General features: G+C 56.7%; 2 protein-coding genes across 10 annotated transcripts in view; one reads left to right on the top strand and one right to left on the bottom strand.

Annotated features, from left to right (window-relative positions):
* Window positions 1–38: 38 nt before the first annotated feature.
* Window positions 39–11,666, bottom strand: FAM81A (family with sequence similarity 81 member A). 5 transcript variants are annotated; one of them, XR_005556342.1, is made up of 10 exons: window positions 11,529–11,666; window positions 10,021–10,090; window positions 9,417–9,690; window positions 8,697–8,815; window positions 7,761–7,890; window positions 6,050–6,156; window positions 5,682–5,817; window positions 3,248–3,443; window positions 1,866–3,019; window positions 39–1,075 (listed from the first exon to the last, which is right to left on the bottom strand). XR_005556342.1 is itself a non-coding variant. In XM_039340027.1 (9 exons), exons 2-9 carry the CDS (start codon window positions 10,065–10,067, stop codon window positions 2,913–2,915), a joined length of 1,116 nt encoding a protein of 371 aa, XP_039195961.1. In that variant the 5' UTR covers window positions 10,068–10,090; window positions 11,529–11,666; the 3' UTR covers window positions 39–2,912. The 5 variants fall into 5 exon arrangements, 4 of the variants coding, with proteins under 4 accessions (XP_039195961.1, XP_039195963.1, XP_039195964.1 ...); XM_039340027.1 differs by having other exon boundaries at window positions 39–3,019; XM_039340029.1 differs by lacking the exon at window positions 1,866–3,019.
* Window positions 11,586–18,834, top strand: part of MYO1E (myosin IE) — a 36,379-nt gene continuing 29,130 nt past the window's right edge. For 3 of the 5 annotated variants that reach the window (XM_039340018.1, XM_039340019.1, XM_039340017.1), the window contains exon 1: window positions 11,586–11,952. In XM_039340018.1, the coding sequence (XP_039195952.1) occupies window positions 11,611–11,952 (342 nt within the window). In that variant the 5' untranslated portion in view covers window positions 11,586–11,610. Of the gene's footprint in view, window positions 11,953–12,648; window positions 12,783–16,717; window positions 17,866–18,834 lie in introns of those variants that run through there. The other 2 variants (XM_039340022.1, XM_039340020.1) reach the window with 2 other exon arrangements.

The following is an 18,834-nucleotide window of genomic DNA, read 5'->3' as shown; positions in this document are numbered from 1 at the left end:
CTCGGAGAAGCCCCGGCGGTGGCGTTAAGAACGGCGGGTTCGGAGCGTTAAACGTTCACTTTTATTCAGAGCTTAAAAAATTCTTCCAACAGAGTTCAGACCAAACGCCCCGGCCGGGGAATCCACTGGCGGTTATACACAGCAGCACTGGGGAATTGCACGGAGGTTTACAGCAAAACACTCTTGAGAACTATAAATATCGCTATCCCCCCTCCCCAATATTTCCTTTTCACTATTAAAAATTTTACACTTATCAAGCAGTTGTTGAGCCCTTATTTATAAAAGTCTGCTGGGCGTTTTGCCAATCTTGTGGGTCTCTTAAGCAGCCAAAATTTACATAAATGTAGACATGTATTTGTTCTCAAAAAGACATTTAAGAAATACCTGGAGAAATTTACTCATCGTGATTATTGTGGATGAATTCAGATTTTTTTTTTTTTAATTTGCCTTTCCAACAGAGGAAAGATACAGCGTGATGCCCAGCTAATGCTGTCAGCCACCTCCTCAGCCAGCCAGTCCCTTGAGCAAGCCAGAACAGAGGCTGCCCAGGGCCCTCCCTGGGCTACCCAGGGCCTCCTGCAAGGCTCCCAGCCTGGAGCCCAGCCACACCGTCTGCTTCCCAGGCTGGCAGTAGAAGGAAGGAAGGGGTGCCCACCTTCTCATCACAGATGGTATTCTCCTGAGGCTTGGCATGCCCTGGAAAGGCCAAAATGCAACTATCCCCCCCCCCCCCCAACAGGAGAGGATGCTGGGAAGGCCCAGCAGGTTTGCCCCAAGGCTGACCGAGCCCCAGCTTTCCCTCCCCATCCCTGCATCCATTCCCAGATGACCATTCCCCCTCCCAAGCAATGCCAGAGAAAGGGAGATTCGCTGGCCAGAGGACTGCCCAGGCTGTCGGCTCACAAACAGATGTGGGCAGGGAGGATTCCCCAGACAGTTGGCCAAGTGGGGATAAGGGGGACATTCTTCCTGATCAATCTTTGGTTGCGAGGAAGGGGCTTCGGTCACATCCTCCACGGGCAATCAGCGTGCGCAAGGAATGGGGTCTTGGGGGCTGGCCAGCGCTGCCGCATCTCTGCAATGAAATGAGAAGCACACTTGAGCAACGCTCCTCCCCTTAGGTGAGCCACCGCATTTGCATGGATTCATAGCCATTGTATTGGAGCCAGGGCCTTCTAGAGGAAATCCAATTAAACAAGCATGCTTGAATGTCAGAATATGTCCCCAGCCATGTAGGCCTGATTAGGGCTGGCTGCCCAAGGCAACGCGAGGACAGCCCTTATAATGCGGGAAACAGATGGAATCCAAGCTAAACATTTTGCTTTTATGGAAAGGGTTAAACCTCTATTTCTTCAATGCCCCCACCCCAGGTAAACATTTGGAGAAGGGGCTGAAATGTCACTGACTGGATCTAGTTCTGGTGCAGACTTTCCATTACAATAGTCTACATTTTACCCACTTAGCTCATATCTGCATGAGGTCAACATTCTGAGGAAAAACATAGCAAGATTCTCCACCATCAGATGTTATAAAGCCAAAATGTTACCTTGACAGAACATGCACTGAGAAAGAGGTGTAAGGAAGTGAGGAGTGTGATTTGTGAAAATGCCACTTTGCTTAAAGATTTGTACAAAAAACCTATGGGCTCCAGGTGAAGGCAGAGCCAACCGTTTCCTGTAGAGAAACCCCCGGACAAGCCATTTTGGGGAGAGGTCCAAGCCTCACGGCATTCGGAAGGAAAAACCCTCTGTTTGCCTTCCTTCCTGTGTCCCGGTCAGTGGGACCCCCAAAGGCCCCATGGGGCTGGGCGAGAGCCTGGGCATTTCAACCCAAGAGAGTTTAGCCATTTAAGGGGGTCCCAGTACCTGTGGCTGGCTGGATCCTTGAAGCGGAGGAGGGCAGGAGGTCCTCTGGACAGCTGAGAGGAGGAGACTCTCTCAGCCTGGTGATGCGGACGGCAGGGTCACGTTCTGGCTGGGGCAGGGGAGGCTGCCTTTGGGGGGGTCAGGCTTGTGGCCGGCATGGCTGGAGGCCTTGGCCATACCTGCAATGCAGGTCCTGCTTGGGAAGAGACCGGCCTCCTCCTCCCACTGAGCTGGGAGGCAGGGATCAGCTGAGACGCCTATGAAGGGGAGGGAGGGCATCTGAGGACGGGGATGCTGGCTGGGCTGGCACGAGAGCTGCAGGGAAGCCAGTGGCACTGGAGCCAGAGGCAGAGGGCACGAGGCTGGCAGAGGGCACCTGGGCTGGAAGAGGAAATATGCAGAGGCGTTCAGAAGATCAAAACGTAGGGGAATTGGGGGGAAGCGGTAGGGAGAGGCGCCGAGCAAGAGTGGGGTTCACAGACCATGTGGAAGTGCAAGTGGGCGACAGCTAGCCTCCCCAAAGAGACATTCTTGCACCCACTCCTAAGACCTTCAAGGCTGGCAGGTGTTGGGGTGAAAGGCGAAGGAGCAGTCAAGTGCGGAGAGCCACTAGCCGCAGGGCAAAAATCTGGCCCAGGGGAGGCTGCGGTGGGTGGCACTTCCTGGCCTGGCTGGTACCCGCTTGCCACTCGCAAACCACCTCAGTCTTGCTCAAGCGAAGCAAGCTGGATTCTGGAGTCTCTTCCATCAGCTCAGGAGGCCAGATCTTTTGGCACGCCGACATTTATGGCAATGCAGGGTGTCCCCTTGATTGGAGGAAGCCCAATTCCAAAGTCCAGGGTGGGAGCTGAGATCCAGTAGGGCATGGCCATCGTCCTGTCCGGCTCCCCTTCCAAAGGGCAGGCTTGTCTGGCCACGCCCAGCATTTCTTATTTACACTAAATGACCCACAGCCGCTCGGCCCAGACTGTAAGAGTCCATCCCGTTGGAGCAAAGGGAGGAGGGCGGTTTGCTCCCTGGCTGCTGGACCTGCAAGCTCCAGGCCCCTCACTTCATCTGCTGGATCTGCTTCTGCAGCTCCTCCTTGTCCAGTTTCATTTTCGATTCCAGGACCTGCTGCAGGGATCCGATGCTCTCATAGATGGTGCTGAGTCCTGGCAGGGGGGAATAGGGACAGCTGGCCCACCCTTTTCCCAGAGGATTCCCCCCCTTTGCCCATACAGAAACTACCAGAAGGAAGGAGGGAGGGAGGCAGGGAGGCAGGCAGTGGGAGATGCCCTGGCAACATAGGGGGATCCTGCCCCCTTACCCTCTGCCACCCCCTCCCCCAAGAGTCCTGCCGGACACCTGTTGCTGGCTGGGTGTCCCCCAGATCACCTTACCAGCGCTAACCTCTGCCTTGACTTCCTTGATGTCCTCAGTGAAATCGGACTGGAGTTTGCTGAGCTGAACGCTCATCCTGTCCTCGGCCTGCTTGGCCTCCGGTTCCTGGGCTGAACATTTCTGCCCGACTTCCATTTTCTGCAGCTTCCTGTGGATCTCGCTCAGTTGCATCTCCAGAGCCCTGCTGTCCACTTCCTGTGGCCAGGGAGAGAAACAACTATCGTCCAGCTGCCCTGTGTTGAGGGTCTTCTGAGCCCCAGGAGCGCTTGCCTCCCCTGGGCAGAGGGGGGCTTCTCCCCAGGGGAAACGGCTCCGAGGGGAACCTCAAGTCAGCAAGAATGAAGGAGCTGCAATCAGTCAGCCTAAGACACGGGTCGGCAACCCACGGCTCCGGAGCCGCATGCGGCTCTTTCAGCCGTCTCCTGCGGTTCCCTGTCCTCAGTCTGAAAAAAAAAGTAGGACTAAAAAAGTTCAACCAATCAATTCAAACTTCTCACAAAGTTTGAATTGATTGGTTGAACTTCTTTCCTTCTTCAGATTGCACGTGGTGGCAGCAGAGGAAGAGCCAGGAGGATTGCTGGAAAGGTGGTAGAACCTGGGTAAGGAGCCGCGGGTGGCCAGTCTCAGGATGCCTCTTTCCTGCTCGGCGGGTCTCCCCTCGCCCTGCTCCACCACCGCCTCTATTAGTCCTGGGGGGTCGCCGGGGGTCTCGGTAGCTTCCCCTCTCTGCCCGTGCCTTTCGGCCATCTTGCGGGCAGCGGATCTCCATGGCCTCTTTCGAGAGATTTCCCCCGCGGCGCCTGCCCAGCTCTTTCCCCACCTGCTGCATGGCGCCTCTTGGCCGTCCTCCCACTGCCGTCACCGCCTCTGCCTATCGTGCTGGGCGAGGCTGGAGAGGCAGTGGCGGCCAGGCAGCCATGCCCCTTCGCCGTCCTCCCGCTGCCCCGCTGCCGCCTCTGCCCGTCGCACTGAGCGAGGTCAGAGAGGCGGCAGCTGGACAGCCACACCCCTTCGCCAGCACGACAGGCAGAGGTGGCGGCAGCGGGAGGGCGGCCAAGAGACGCCGTGCAGCCACCGGTGGGGCTCTCCACCACCCGGCCCCACCTCAGCCCCATCGGTGGCGCCTTCCTCGGCCGCTTTCAGGGAGCCTCTGCTGCCACCGCCGCCCTCGGTGCTGCAGGAGGAGACCTTGGGTGCAACGCCAGCAGCGGGTCGGGACCCCCCCCCCCGTCTCCACGGCGGCACTCCCCGTTGCTGGCATGGCTGCCCATGGTGCACCTGCGCTGCAGGGAAAGCAGTGTCCCTTGGCGCCCTCCTCTTGTGATGGCGAAATGGCCGAGGACGCAGCAGGGGTGGCAGCCGGGCCGGCGGTGGCAGGGACCCCCAGCCTCCCATCCTGCTCCCCCTCCCTGCCCCTTCGGCGCCGTCTATCTTTCGTTCTCTTTCTTCTCACGTGGAGAGAGAGAGAGAGAGAGAGAGAGAGAGAGAGAGAGAGAGAGAGGAAAGAGAGAGGAAAGAGAAAAAGAGAAAGAGGAAAGAGAGAGGGTGAGAAAGGGAGAGAAAAAGAGGGAGAGGAAAGAAAGAGAGAGAGGAAAGAGAAAGAGAGGGGGAGAGGAAAGAGAGAAAAAGAGAAGAAAGAGAGGGAGAGGAAAGAGCGAGAGAGAGGAAAGAGAGAGGGAGAGGAAGAGGAAAGAAAAAGAGAGAGGAAAGAGAGAAAGAGGAAAGAGGGACAGAGGAAAGAGAAAGAGAGATAGGAAAGAAAGAGGAGAGAGAGGAAAGGGAAAGAGAGAGAAAGAGAGGGGGAGATGAAAGAGAAGAAGAGAGGAAAGAGAAAGAGGGAAAGAGAGAGAGAGGAAAGAGAGAGAGACAGATAGAGACCCTTTTGACATCTAAAATGAAGATAACACTGCATATATCCTTTTTTACCTTTATTTTATATATACAATGCTCTTTTTGTATATAAAAAAAAAGGTGCCGGAACTCACACGTCATACAACCCACCTTGCCTATCCTACAAGGTTCCATCCAAAAAAGGTACCGGAACTCTGTTCTGGGCATCCTATGACAAAAAAAAAGCCCTGTATACACTCACTCACTCTCTCTCTCTCTCTCACACACACACACACACAAGGTAAAACAGGATATATGCAGTGTTATCTTCATTTTAGATATCAAAAGGGTTTTGAGGATCCCAGCGTTTTGTTTTCGATGGGAAACGAGTCCAAGTGGCTCTTTGAGTGTTTTGGGTTGCTTACCCCTGGCCTAAGGAGATGTGTTTACATTTCGGTCTACGGAGTGAGGCCTTCCCCACAAACCTTGGTTAAAATAAGTTTGCCACCTGGCTTCCTGTGTGTGTGGTGTGCAGCTCTTTCTCTCGCTCCAGGACTGGGGATGCTTTTCAGCCTCCCCCCCCCCCCAAGATCAGAAACGTACACTTTTCTCCTTGACGGCAAGGAAAAGGTGGTCTATCTTCTCCAGGAACTTCTTCTCGAAGCGCCCCTGCTCCTGCTCCATCTGGCTGCGGGCAGAGGAGATCTGGCTGGTGAGGTGGTCGACGGCATCCTGCAGCCTGGTGGGGCAGAAAGAATCAGCCACCCCCCAAATATCGGCAGCGAGAGATGGCTCGGGCCTTTCGCACAGTTAAGACAAAACTCTTGGGTAGGTGGGAAATGGCTCTGAGCGGAAGGGCATTTCCTCCCCCAGCAGACCTTTAAGGGCACCTTCCAGGGCAGCGCAGGGTGTAGCCCTACAATAACTGGTGGGGAAAACTGGCTGGATCCTTGGGGGGGGGGGGAACCTACTTGGCCTCCAGAAGATGGAGCTGTTGATTGCTCTCTTTGTAGGCCAGCTTGAGCTTTGCGTCTTGTTGCATCACAGATTGTTCGATTCTGCTCAAAAGATGGGAAATCTGGCAGGGAGGGAGAGTCAAATTATGGCTTCTTCCACACGTAATTCCGGTTTGCAAAGAAGTTGACAACTCTCGGCTGGCTGGACCTGACCCAAGCTAGGGGGAAAAGCCCTAGATTCTCCAAACCATTTTGAAAAGGGTTGCTTTTTAAGCCATCCACACTGTAGGGACTGTTTCCATGGGGGGGGGGGCAGCATTTGGTGGTGTGGTCTCTTCTCTGCCAGGAGGGCACGGCTTTGCTTCTGAGAAAAACCCCTGCCGGCAAAGGAAGGGCGTTTTTCTCGAGCTAGCAGCTCCAGGTCCCATGACCCACAGCCAGGATGGAGAGGCCTGCCAATGCCTCGGTGGCATGGGGACGGGAGGGCTCCTCCTGTGCCCACCTGCAGCAGGGCATCGGTCCTTCTTGCTCGCTCTCTGCTAGAGCCCCAGAAGAACAAGGAGAGGGAAGCATTGACGACCTGCCATCTCACTGCCTGCCCCGCCCCAACCTTGCCCAGGGCTTCTCTCAGCAGAGGCTGCCCTAGAGGGATGGGGGGATCCGGGAGAAGCCTCCCTCACCAGCCCCAAGGTAACCTCCACCGAATCTGAACTGGGAAGATTCCAAAAATAGATGCCAGGAGTGCCCTCCGTCCTTCATCAGAGGTTCGACAGCCTTTTTCCTGACAAGGGGAAGCCACAGAAGGGCAAATCGGCATGTGATCCCCGTCCCCACTGACTCATGCGGACCAGGGGCTGCTGACTAATGCGGGGAGAAATGATTTCATGCATTCTTATGGAGTGATGCTCTGGCCCCCGTTTTTCCAGATGGTGAGCGGGCTTTGGCAGGCCAGGCCAGGAGCGGTCTTGGAAGAGGCATGGAGGAGTGACCGGCTGCCAACCCAGAATGGACCCAGAGGGCTTCTGAGCTCTGCTGTGTTTGTCTAAAATGGCAACCCCCTCCCCTCCTTTGCTCAGTTAGCAAGATAAATAAGCCCATCACACCCCCCCACAACTGTTTTATCCAGTAATAACAATGCCGCAGCCAGGCAGCTACTGCGTTTCCCATGGCAACTGAAGCCATCTCAGAACCGAAGCTTTCCAACCAGAGAAGGCTCAGCCAAGAGAGAGAACTGAAGGAGGGGTTTGGGGTCCAGCCTCCCCCCCCCAAAGCCACGCAAATGATCCGAACTGGGCCCAGATGTGCTCTGAAGCTGATTCAACCTTCCTTCATTGAGCTTCTGATTCAACCCCCCCCCGCCCCAGCTTCTCTAAGGAAGAGCACCCCCCCCCCATGCCAGCAGACTAGGAGGTTGCAGATGAGAGCCAGGGGCCTTCGGGGGACCCAGACCAGAGCCAGTTTCAGATGAAAAAGGCTGCAGCGGGCCTGCTCCTGTTTCTGGGGTGTAGACGCGTCTTCCTGGTGGAAGCCCAGGGCCCTTCTGGGAAACCCCTGGAAATTCAGGATGGCTGAAGCCAGAGCCGGCTCTGGGCCGATGCCTGACGGCCCTGGTGGGCCTGATCTGTGCTGGCGCCCTGCTTGAAGGACTCCCAATTTCCCTGGCGCTTCTATGGACAATGCAGGGCCCGGAGAGAGGAGGGGCGACCCGCCCTTTCAAGCCCCTTACTTGTATTTCTGTCTCTTTGACTTTGGACTCCAGGACCAATTTTGTTGCTTGCTGCTCTTTACTGAGGCTCTGAAGTCTCTCGTAGGTGACTTTATGCTCAGCGGAGACTCTGGCCAGCCCTGCGTCGCACCTGGGATGGACAGAAGGGAGAGTGGCTGGCGGAAAAGGCCGAGGAGGAGCTCCTCCCTTCGGCTGATCGCTTTAGCTCTATCAAGCAGATGGGCTCCTCGTGCTGCCCTTCCTCCCGAGCAAGGCAGGAGAGAAACAGGAAAGGGAGCCCAGGCAGCAACAGGCCCAGGCGTGGGGGTTCAGGGGAAAGGCTGAGTCGGTGATCTTGGCAGCAACTGAGCAAAATTGCATCAGGTTAAGGAGAAGCCAGTCCACCTTGGACTGAAAGCCAGAGGAGGGTGGATGCCAGCAAAGTGTTTCCCCAAATAAGCTCCTCAGTCCACATGGCAGGAAATTGTCCCATAGTTGCAGGCTGGGAGGGAGGGGAGGGCCCCAGAGCAGAAGAGTCTGAAGCCAGGGGAACACCCCCCCCAGCAGCCCCCCTCATCACACACTCTTGCCAGGGTATGGTTGATGTGAACTGATAGGAGCCACAAGCATGGAAGGGCAAGTGCCAGCGGCCCCTTTTTGGTGCTCAAAAGGACAACTGCAGAGTCAAAGATACATTCTTCTTTCGAATTGAGTTTGTGGCTGATGGCCGGAAGAAACTGCTCTGTGTCAGTGCACAGCCAGAGCTGGGCCCCAGGCTGGCTGCTCCTATCTCCGGGGCCCCAGGCTGCTCACAGAGGCTCTGATCCTCTGCACACCTTCTTAACTTCACGGGTTAGGACTATAGTTCCCAAAATTCGCTGCCTTCTTCTCCAGCCCCTCCTCATTCTCAGGTTCAGAAGAGAGCCCGGCTCCAAGTCTTTTTGGGGGGGGTCTCACCTGGAAACCCGTCCACGAAGGTCTCCCAGCCCAGACAGCTGCCGCATCTCCAGGCTCTTCAAGGTCGAGTTTGTTCCGTAACTCAGGTTATCCCTGACCCGGATCTGCTCCTGCAGAGCCTGACAAGGGCAGGAAATGCGAGAATGAATCCCCCACAGTCCCTGGGATGGGGAAGGGGAATGGGGAGCTGCTGGTGCTTCCTGCCGCCATAGGCCCCACTTCATATCCCACAGCCATCTCCAAAAAGGGATGGAGGGAAGACTGCCTGAGAGCAGAAAGCCAAAAGGGCAGCGTGGCCAGGAGCAGTCTATCCCTCAACGCCAGCTGTGAGGGGAAAGATATGGGGGGGGGGAGGATCTGGCCCCAGCAGAAGCAGGTACTGAGAGGCGAGGCCTTTGCATCCCAACCTGGCGCTTCTCTAGCACAACCAACATTTCTCAACCTTGGGGAATTTTGGAAGTCCGCAGGCCTTAAAACTGCTGCGGTTGAGGAACTCAGGGTGGGCGAGGGCGGAAAAGGGAAGATGGCCCTTGCTGTCCTGTGAACAATTTGGCTGTGTGAGATGTGACTGTTCTGTGGCCGTCAGCTGAGCAAGCAGGTGGTATCTGGAGCAGCCACTTCTTTTCTCCAAGCAACCACCCCTCAGTGGGAGCCCCCTGACCTGGCCTGGCTCCCCTAGATGTCTGGGAGCCCCCGAGGCCGCCAGGAGCCACCACTGACCTCGATGTCCCGATTCAGCTGCCGGACGATGGCAGTGATGTTGCGGATATGCTCCTCCAGCAGCTGCCTGGCTAGCCGGTCCCCGCCACCCTTGTTCTGCATCCGGTGCAGCGTGGAGACAATGTCCTCCTTGATGCGGAAGGCATGCTCCACCAGGGCTGCCGTGGTCTTCTCATGGCTGAGGATTCGGTCCTCCAGCTGGTCCATCAGGCGGGCCGAGCCCAGCGGAACCGCTGTCAGGGCCTGGCTGTGCAGCGGGAAGTTCCGGATCCGTCTGAAGGAGGGAGCAGTCGAGGGGCAGCAGCAGCAGTGGGCCTGACCAGCCGCCTCCTGGTCTGCCAGACCCCCCTCTCTCCCTGGTCTGGCCAGTCTCTGCTATGGCTTGGCAGGTGCTGGACCTCTTCTGGGCCTGCCCTCCGACCCAGGCCAGGAGTGGGGCGGCAGGGGGCCAGGAACAGGGCCTGGAAGCAGCAGCTGCTCCCAGGAGCTCCCCAGAAGATGAGCAGCTCAGCCCAGCCAGGAAATCCTCAGTTGAGGCTGGACAGGACCCCCCCCCAGAAACCCCATTCTCACCCCCCTCCCCTCCTTGGGAGTCTCAGGGTACCTTTCAGTTGGTCCGAGGGTGGAGAAGTTTGGGCTCCTCTGGGCCATCTTCTCTTTCCAGGGATTTACGCCTTTTGGGGAAAGAGAGGCATGAAGGCCTTGCCTGGTGGGCTCAGGCCTTCCCAACCCATCCCAAGTCTCCAACACGATGCTGAAGGCTGGGAGGGGGGAGCACCCACCAGAGGTTGGTGGGAGAAAGCAGGGCGCTATGGAATATTCCTGAGCCGCCTGGAATGATGAAAGACTTCTGAGCTGCTGGGACTGTGGAAATTAAAAGTCCAATGGGGGGGAGGGGCTTCCTGGGGTGCCCTTTTTAGCAGCTCTTTTGGCCCTGAGGGTTGCTGGTGCTTCCTCTGTTTTTGCTGCTTTCCTCATTGCTCTTTGGGGGTGCATCTATTAAAGCAGCAGCAGCACTTAATTAATGGCGCTGATAGAGCAGTTGTTAAAATGCCCCCATTAAAGGCTTGTCTGGATAGGACGCTTGGAGTGCATCTTCCCAGGCTGCCTCTAAAGCAAAGCGGGCAGGGCTAGAGGGCAGGAGAGGCACATCCGAAAAGCCCAGGAGGGTCTCCAGGACAACCTTGGAAACACCCCCATTTGAGGGTCTCCCCCATTGCCTGCCTGTCTGCCAGCTGGGTGGTCTCCCATTTGGCTGGACCAGCACAGCAGGAAGGATGACCAGTCTCCTTGCCTGCTCTGGGAGGGCAGCAAAGTTCCCTCCCCCTCCTGGTCTCCAGAAAAGTCCCTCCCAGGGTGGCGAGTGGGCAGTGGCTCAGCTCAGGGTGTCCCAAAGGCTCCCAAGTGGGATTCAAGCAGATCAAGCCAGTGGGCGGCATACTGCAAGAGTCTCCCTATTCACTGGGGGATGGGAGGGGTGCACTGGGATATTTTCCTTCAAGCACCAAGATGTGCATTTCTAGCCTGAAAAGGTGACTTTGTATGACCCCCACACAAACACCCTTTGCAACAACCAATGAGCTGAAAATGGAGAAATTGTCCGAAAGTACCAAATTCCGGAACTCCCTTCTTCAGCTCCCCCCCCCCAGCCTCCTCATGATTCCTGCCTCTGTTTCTCCAGGGACCTGCACTGGTCTGATGCCGCTGGGAAGACTTGCCCCCCCTCCCATTTTAGGGCCAATAATGCAGAAAGAAGATGGGCCTTTGTTTCTCCCCAAGAAGATCTTCCCCCCCACCACAGCTCAGCAACTCACAGCACCACATGCCACATCTGCATCCAGAGCCCCACATGATGCGTTTCCCAACACCTCAAACTTGAGTGCCCAGAGGAAAAGGCATCACCAGAGGGAGGGGGGCTGCTGCGTCTCTGCCCAACCCCAGAGCAAAAGCTTCCCCCATTCTCTCCTCCCCCCCCCGGTTTATTCTGGGCACGGGCAACTGATGCCTGCTCACCTGAAGAAGCAGGGTGGCTGGCAGGACCAGAATAGCCCCGGTGCCCCCCCCAATTTCCAGATAGAGGGAAGAAAGTGCCCCGTCCAAACCCCTTCTTACCTGGGGGCGGCAGGGCCTGGCTGCCCCAGACCTTTGCCTAAGCATCGGGCGGCCTCCTGTGCCCTCTTCCAGATGTGCAGGAATGCCAGAGACGTCCCACGAGGCTGGCATGGCCGCGCCGTCGAGGTGCACCTGCCCTCTCGCCTCTTTGCGGGTGGGGCCTCTGCCAGCGTCCTGGAGGAAGGAGGGCGGAGGGAGAAAGGAGCAAAGCGCGGCGAGCGGTTGCCAGGACGCTGTCGCTATGGCAACCCCCATCTCATTCTCCACAAAGCGAGGGCCTCCTGGAGGGAGAGGAGAAAAGGAACTTATTTATAGGGCGCAGCGCGGCCAAGACCCGCGAGGCAGAGCCAGGACCCCCCAGCGGCGCCCGCCAAAAAGCTGCAGAGGAAGCAAGAGGAGGAACGCCCTCCCCCCGCAAATTCCGGTACTTCCCGCAGATTCGCCTCCAATAAAAGACTCGGCTGCCCCTCCCCTTCTCCGGGGCAGGCCGGTGCCAGCGGCATCTCCACCGGGGAGCTCCTAGCCGCCGCCGGGCTTGCTCGGCGCTTTCCTGGGGACCCCGCCAGGAAAGCGCCGAGCAAGCCCGGCGGCGGCTAGGAGCTCCCCGGTGGAGATGCCGCTGGCACCGGCCTGCCCCGGAGAAGGGGATGCTGAGACAACGGGGGAGGGGACCCCGGTTCCTCTCACACTGCTCCCGAGCACTTCTGGGCCCCGAAGGGGCAGCTCAGCCTGTTTCGCCCGCGACCGCTAAGGGCCGCTGCCGCTCGCCGTCCCTCGGCTAGCAGTCCAGCTGTGCAGCCCGCTCTGCCGGGGGTAGGGAGGCGGGCAGGGGGTGCCGGCCCGGTCCTGGTGGGCGGCCGGCGGCCTTCGGCTGCGGTGGCCGGAAGGCCACCCACGCCGCGAACTCAGCAGCCACCGGTGGGAGTCCCGCGGCTGCTCCGGGCTTCGCCGGGTCGTGCAACCCGTCCCGTCCCCCGAGCCGGCCGGCCCAGCTGGCAAAGCTGTGGCGGGGCTCTGGTCGGGAGGCGCGGGGAGGCCACGCCGAACCTTCCTTGTAGGGGCTGGGCTGGGCGGGCCGGGCAGCGGGAGGAGCGCCGCGCGGAGCCGCCCTCTCGGCCCCGCTCCAAGGCCCCGGCGAGGGGCGGCTCCAGTCCGGCTCCTTGCATGGCGCGACTGCTCCGCCGTGCTGTCCGCGGCGGCGCCCGGGCTGCAGCTGCGCCCTGAGGCCGCCGGACGCGGCGCCGTTCGGCTATGGTGAGTGGGGGACTAGCGGGCGGGCGGAGGAGGCGTCTGGCGAGGAGCGCGCGGGGAGCTCCGCCGCCGGCTCCCGAGAGACGTCCCGCCGGGGTATGGCCGGAGGGGATGGGGAGGCGAGGGGCACCGCCGGCCTCCCAAACCTGCCCCGTCCCCGGACCGCCGTCCCAAACGGCTGCTTTGGCCACGAAGCTTCTGGGTGTTGTGGCTGCTCCCCCCCCCCCTTCCTTCTCCCAGGAAGGAACTGATGATGCCGTCTTTGTCCTTTTCCTCTGAGCCAGGGCCAAGTGGGCTCCCCGGGGCAGCCGGATACTGACTGACATGCTGTGGCCGGCCTTGTTGGTGCTTTGTCCTTGCCGAGCATCCCATCAGCTCTGCTCCCCTTGTGCAGGCAGGCAGGCAGGCAGGCAGGCAGGCGAGAGTGCCCTGGCCAAGGCCTGGAACTACAAGTCAGGATCTCACACTAGTCCCCGGCTGCTGCCGGCAGGGCTCCCTGGTAGGTGATGCTCCCTTCCAGGCTCTGAAGTGGCCAGGCGCCACTCCAGAGTGGGCATGAGAGAGCAGAGCACAGGTGCCCCAAAACTCTCCTGTCCATGTTGTTGGGCATTTGGCTGCCCGGAAGGGAAGCACCTGAGCCCTGAAGTAGCCAGGCAGGATCCCAGGAGGCAAAGCAGAGGCAGGCAGCGAGCCAAACAACAGTGGTGCAGCACCCGGTCTGAGGATCCTTCTAGAGCATGCAACTCGCAGGTCTCCACGCAGACCCCCACCCGGGTCCCAGATGACTCCACTTCCTTCTGACCACAAGGGTTGGCCCCTTCCCAAGGCTTGAAAAGACAAAAGTTTTGTTCCGGCTGGTCTGTTCAGTGAAGGCAATTGGAAACCCGGGCTCCAGTTTCAGTCTTGCGGCAAGAGCTGGCTGGCGTTTCTGGTGCTTTCAGCCCAGGATGCTTGGAGGGGGTCCAGCCAGGAAAGGCAGCCTCCTTAACCCATGGCTTCTTGGAACCCTCGCCTCGAGGCTGGGCCCACCTCGCAGAGGTATTGAGCTCTTTCCCAAGTCTTGAAGACTCTTCTAGTTAGTTTTTTTTTAAACTGGGTCTTGTACCTTCAGGGATCATCTGGCCCCCAACAGCAAACCCGGGCCATCCCCTTCTTGTCTCCAGAGCTGCCTTTGCTGGAATTCAGCCTGGCTGCTACTTTCCTTGTATTTTCAACTTGGCAGCATCACTTTGTGCATTTCTTGCAAATGGAAGGTTAGATTCTGAAGATACCCCGGGGGATCCTGGGGTCTATGCAGAAGCCACCTCCCTTAAGAATCTGAGTTGCTCAGAAGATGGTGTGTGCTAGCAACTCTGCCTAAAGTTGCCCACCCTCAGAATTGCCTGTGGGCTGCCTAGGTGCCTCCCGGTGGATCAGGAAGCCAAGGGCCAGCTGAAAACCCCAGAGGAGGAAAAGGGCTGCTTGCCTGATGCCAGAGACACCACAGGGAAGTCTCTGAGAATGCTTGAGATTTTCTCTGGCTCTTTCGAATTCTGTCTGGCTTTGATAAGACAAGAGCAGGGCCTGTTGGAGAGGTGAAATCGGAAAGGAAGGGGTTCCTGCCCCTTGGGCCACTCCCACCTTCTGCCCTGGGCCACTGGCTGGGAGGTTCTCAGGTGACACCAAACACCTGTCGGACCAGGCTGTCCTCATAAAGCCTCCGCTGCATCTTGGTTCGTGGCGCTGCAGCATCCCTGCAACACAGACCTCGCCATGCTCTCCACCTGCCCTTGGTGGCAAGCCTGCACACTCCCCCGGATGGAGGCCCCTGGCTGCCCTTCTGCCACCTCTGAACCCCAATTCGGGCCGAGGAGGGAAGAGGTGGGTACCATTCAGCTGCCCTCCCCTCTCCAGGCAGATCCCCTAAGCTGCAGTGAGCTTTAGAGCGGTCTAAGCGTGGCTGTCATTGCAAGGCTAGAGAGAATCCCCAGGCGGCTCATGGCTGCAGCTCAGGAAAGCACCAGGCCAAGAGGGGAGCTGGGTCTCTCGTGATTCTAAATGGCCCCATAGTGTTGATCCTGCTGTGTTGGGCGCACCTTTTCCAGTCTGTTGTGGGCGTCGCCTTATTTATTTTGATGGAAAGTGTGGCCTTTCTGCTGCTCCTTCAGATGGAGGCTTTGGGGTGGGGAAGGGCCTTGAGGACAGGCAGAGACTTTTTAAATCAAGGAAGTTGGATCTGATTTTACTGGATGTTCTAGTCCAAGAAAAGAAAGAACACACCCTGCTGGCTTGTCCCTGAGTGTACAGATGCCCTACACCGAAGTGTTTCTTTAACCTAGATTCTTGCTGGCAGAAAATGGTTGGAGCAAAGTCTCTTCTTGCAGGAGGCAGATCGGACATCATCTCCCTTGGTGGCCGGAACAAGTCTTGGCCTGAAAACACTTTGCAGACCCAGAGCAAACGTCATCTCCAGGATGCAAAAGGCAGGTCTCTGGTCTGCTTTGTTGGCTCTGCACACAGGACGCCTTCAAGGGGGCAGCCCTCAGGCCTGCAAAGCTCCAGTCCCCAGAGACAGCCCCCTCCGGCAGGAAATTCCTCCTTGCGGCAAGTCTGGATCTCTTCTCTCAGTTTACCTCTGCTGGCTCCTGTCGTCCCTCTTGGAGAGCAAGCAGAAAGTGCCACCACGAGTGCCAAGCCAGGGCTAGCCTTCCTCACGGCCCCTTCCAGGGGTTCGGTTTTGCACTACTGCTGGGCTGGATCCAAAGAGGTTGACAAAACAGGGAGCCTGCCTGACTTGTGGGAAAGTCCCGCACAGTAGCGATTTGTCATTCCTCCTTTGGCCCTCCTGGCTGGCATGTCTTTGGGCTCAAGCCGACTCGTGAGGAGGAGCCAGCAGGCTGGGGATTATGGGTCCTTCTGAGTAGGCACTCCAGTTGTGGTTTTCATCGACCTGCCCTTTGCTTTGTGTTGGAGAAGAAAAACAGGGTGGCTGCTCTGACTGTTTTGAGACTGGGGTGTGTTCAGGGGCAGCCACTATAAGGGATGATGTGAAGTTAATGGCATTTCTCAGGATTTGCTCCTACGTGCTGGCTCGGCAGCTGCCTTGGAGGGACAGTCTGTGATCACTTTTCCTTTTCCAAAGCTGACCTGCAAATGGGGTTTTCCTCAGCTGCCACAGACTGGGAGCTCTGATGGGTTTCTAGCTGCATCCGTTCCTTCTGAGGCCTCCAGCTGGGCGGCTTCAACATTCCTGCCCCCCCCAACCGATTCCTCCCACTGGCCCTCTTGGTCCCAGGCCTTTGCCTCAACGTGAATATAATAACTCTTCAGACACCAGGCGGCTGGCAATAGTCAAAGGCCCAGCCACACCCTCTTAGTTCTGGCAGAAGAAACAAGCACCCTCAGCTGGGCTATCTCATCAGCACGGGGGGGGGGGGCTTGGGGTCGCTGGTTCTTTCTGGCCTACCTCACAAGGCAGTGGTGAGGAGCACCTGGGCCACCCTAAGCTCTGTGGTTGGCTTCATTGCTGCGTGGCGCATCTCCAACTTCCTCCCACATCTGTGCTGCTACGAGAAAGGCCAGAATTCCAAAATCATTCATCAGTTTTATTTCTCCCCAGTATGACTTACTCATCCCACCCCCCCCCTTTTTTTGTTCAGACACAACTTGTAGGCTTCCTTTTCAGAACTGATTTATGATTCAGCTTTTCCTTCAGATTCAGTTTCCGGCTTCTGTTGCTTGTTAGCCCTCTTTGCTTCTGGCTGGCTAACGAGCATGCAAAACACAAAATCTGAGAATGGGTTTAAACTTTTGGGGAAAAAATGGTTGAATTCAAGGGCTAGTTTTCTTTAGCAAAACAGCCTGCTTTGAATGTGTGGGAAATGAGCCAATTTTTTTGGGGGGGGGGTAGCAGAGAACCAATTGAACTTTCCTTAGTGGGTACAGCAAGTCACCCCCTCATTTTGCAGCCACTAAGGAAAGGAGCAACCCGAGGGACTCACGTGCAACTCAGTTTCACCTTCAGCAAAACCTCTTCACGTCCGGTGTGCAGCCCAACATCTTTTCAGATGATTCCTGCAATCAATAGGATCCTCTGAGAGGGACAACTGGATCAGTGGAACCAAGGACCATGGGAGTTATAGTCCAAAGCTTCTTGAGAGTGCCAGTTGTAAAGGCTGTTCTGCTGTCCCAGCAGCACCCATCTGCAACCAGGGAGGCAACAGATGTTGTCGTTGTTAAGGGCTGGAATGAGGATACAGGTGTACCTTGAAACAGGGTCTTCAGACCGAATACGCATAATGCTTATTTTTTAAAAAGTTAATAGTAGATGGGTAAGGCTGAAGGCCAAGATGTCCAGCCTGCCCTTTTTCTTCTCCATGCATGGCTCTCTGCTGCCTAAGTTCAGAGAGCTAGTGGGACAGGACAGCCTCCTGCAGGAGAAGAATAATCCTGGCTGAGTTTCCAAGGCTCAATTTGCTGGAAGAAAATGCTTCTTTCTCCAAATCCATGGATATGTTGGACAAAAGGGCTCTTTCTGAGATGTAGGGCCCTGGACTGAACCTCTCTCAGGTCACAGATACCAACCAAATGATATACCCCAAAGGTGGACAATGGGCTTCCTAAGCATCTCCACTGGCCTTTGAGATGCTGCTGCCTTGGGGTGGAGTGTCTATAGCAACAGCTGTGCTGAGTTCGAGCCATCTGTGTGTGCGTGCGTGCACGCGTGTAAGCAGCAAGTGCTTTAAATACTCTGGGTTGCCGTGCTGCCAATGCTTCACAAGCTAGAAAGCATCTCTGCCCTGTGGGTGGCCATAGGTGATCCTGGGATCAAAACAGAACAAAATCCCCAGGAAACCCCAGTGTGGGATGGGGAAGAGTGCAGAAAAGTTCCTTTAATATGCAAAAATCAGTGCAGAAAAGCTCCAGGGGCTCATTGTCCCTCACTTTAATATCCTGAAGGCTGGCAAAAGCATTTCAACAAGCAAAACCGTTCATGCTGCCTTCTCAGTCATTCCTGAAAGCGACCTGTGGGTCAAGAAGTGGGTCTGCCCTACCAGCTGATGAAATCTGTTGCAAGGGGGCTGCGTTGGGATCTGCTGCAGGAAAGGTCTGTTGAGGGAGAACGGCTCCCCATTTTCCAAGGCACGGGCAAGATATCTGAGGGATGTTTCCTCCTTGAAGCAAGCTTTTTTTTCACAATATAGAAATATGAATAGCTTTTGTCCGGGTGATTTTAAGGGCTGATTATTGCTGACGCACTTTGAGGAGTATCTGCTTATACTGGCCTCCTTGGGGAATTCTTTGGAATGCTGGCTCTGGGGCAGAAGCTTTTCTGGGATTTTTCCTCAGGGCAACCCAAGGAATGGTTTTCCCATGGCTTGTGGCTATGGTGATCCTGCACAGGAGGGCAGGCCTTGGAAGCATGGAAACTCATTTCAAACATCTGGGGACAGATGAGCGGGTGGACGTGGGCTCAGACTGCAGCCAGCCAGGTCCTCTCCTAAGCCTGGATTTCTGTGACCTTCCATCCTCCTTTGGACCGGGCTTGAAACTGTTCAGGCCAGTGAGGGCCTTCCAACAGCTTGGGGACCAACAGTCACCTGATCGCCAGTGGGGTCAGGTTTTTCTCCTCTGGGAATTCAGGTCTTGCCCTCCTCTCCCTGGACCTGCTCGTGCTTCGAGCCTTTTCACACATGCCCAGGCGAAAGCTGCTCTCTCTGCTGGCACAGCTACTTTAAGATGGGAGGGAGGCGTGTGGGCCCTGAAGGCCTACCTGTCGTGCAGAGCATCGGCTGCGGTGGCCTGAATGCCCCCGTAGGCAGACCTGTCTGAGGTTTTCATCAACTGGAAACAGAGCTGGGTCTGCTTGGTTTGTGGGCCTGGGCCAAACTAAAGATCTTGATAAGGAAGGGAAGGAACGGCCATTATGTTGACTCTTAGGCAGGACATTTTCGATAAGTGTTTCACAGTAGGAGTAATGCTAACTAGACACTGATACTGTAAGTTAATTGGCACCAGTGATGAGGAAGGAAACCTTTATCCCAGTTACGGCCAGAAATGATAGAACTCAAGTTTG

This window comes from Crotalus tigris, unplaced genomic scaffold, assembly GCF_016545835.1.
Source record: "Crotalus tigris isolate CLP2741 ecotype Arizona unplaced genomic scaffold, ASM1654583v1 scf7180000017741.1442986301:2390832, whole genome shotgun sequence".
Lineage (NCBI taxonomy): Eukaryota > Metazoa > Chordata > Lepidosauria > Squamata > Viperidae > Crotalus > Crotalus tigris.
This window is presented reverse-complemented; position numbering and strand designations above follow the sequence as displayed.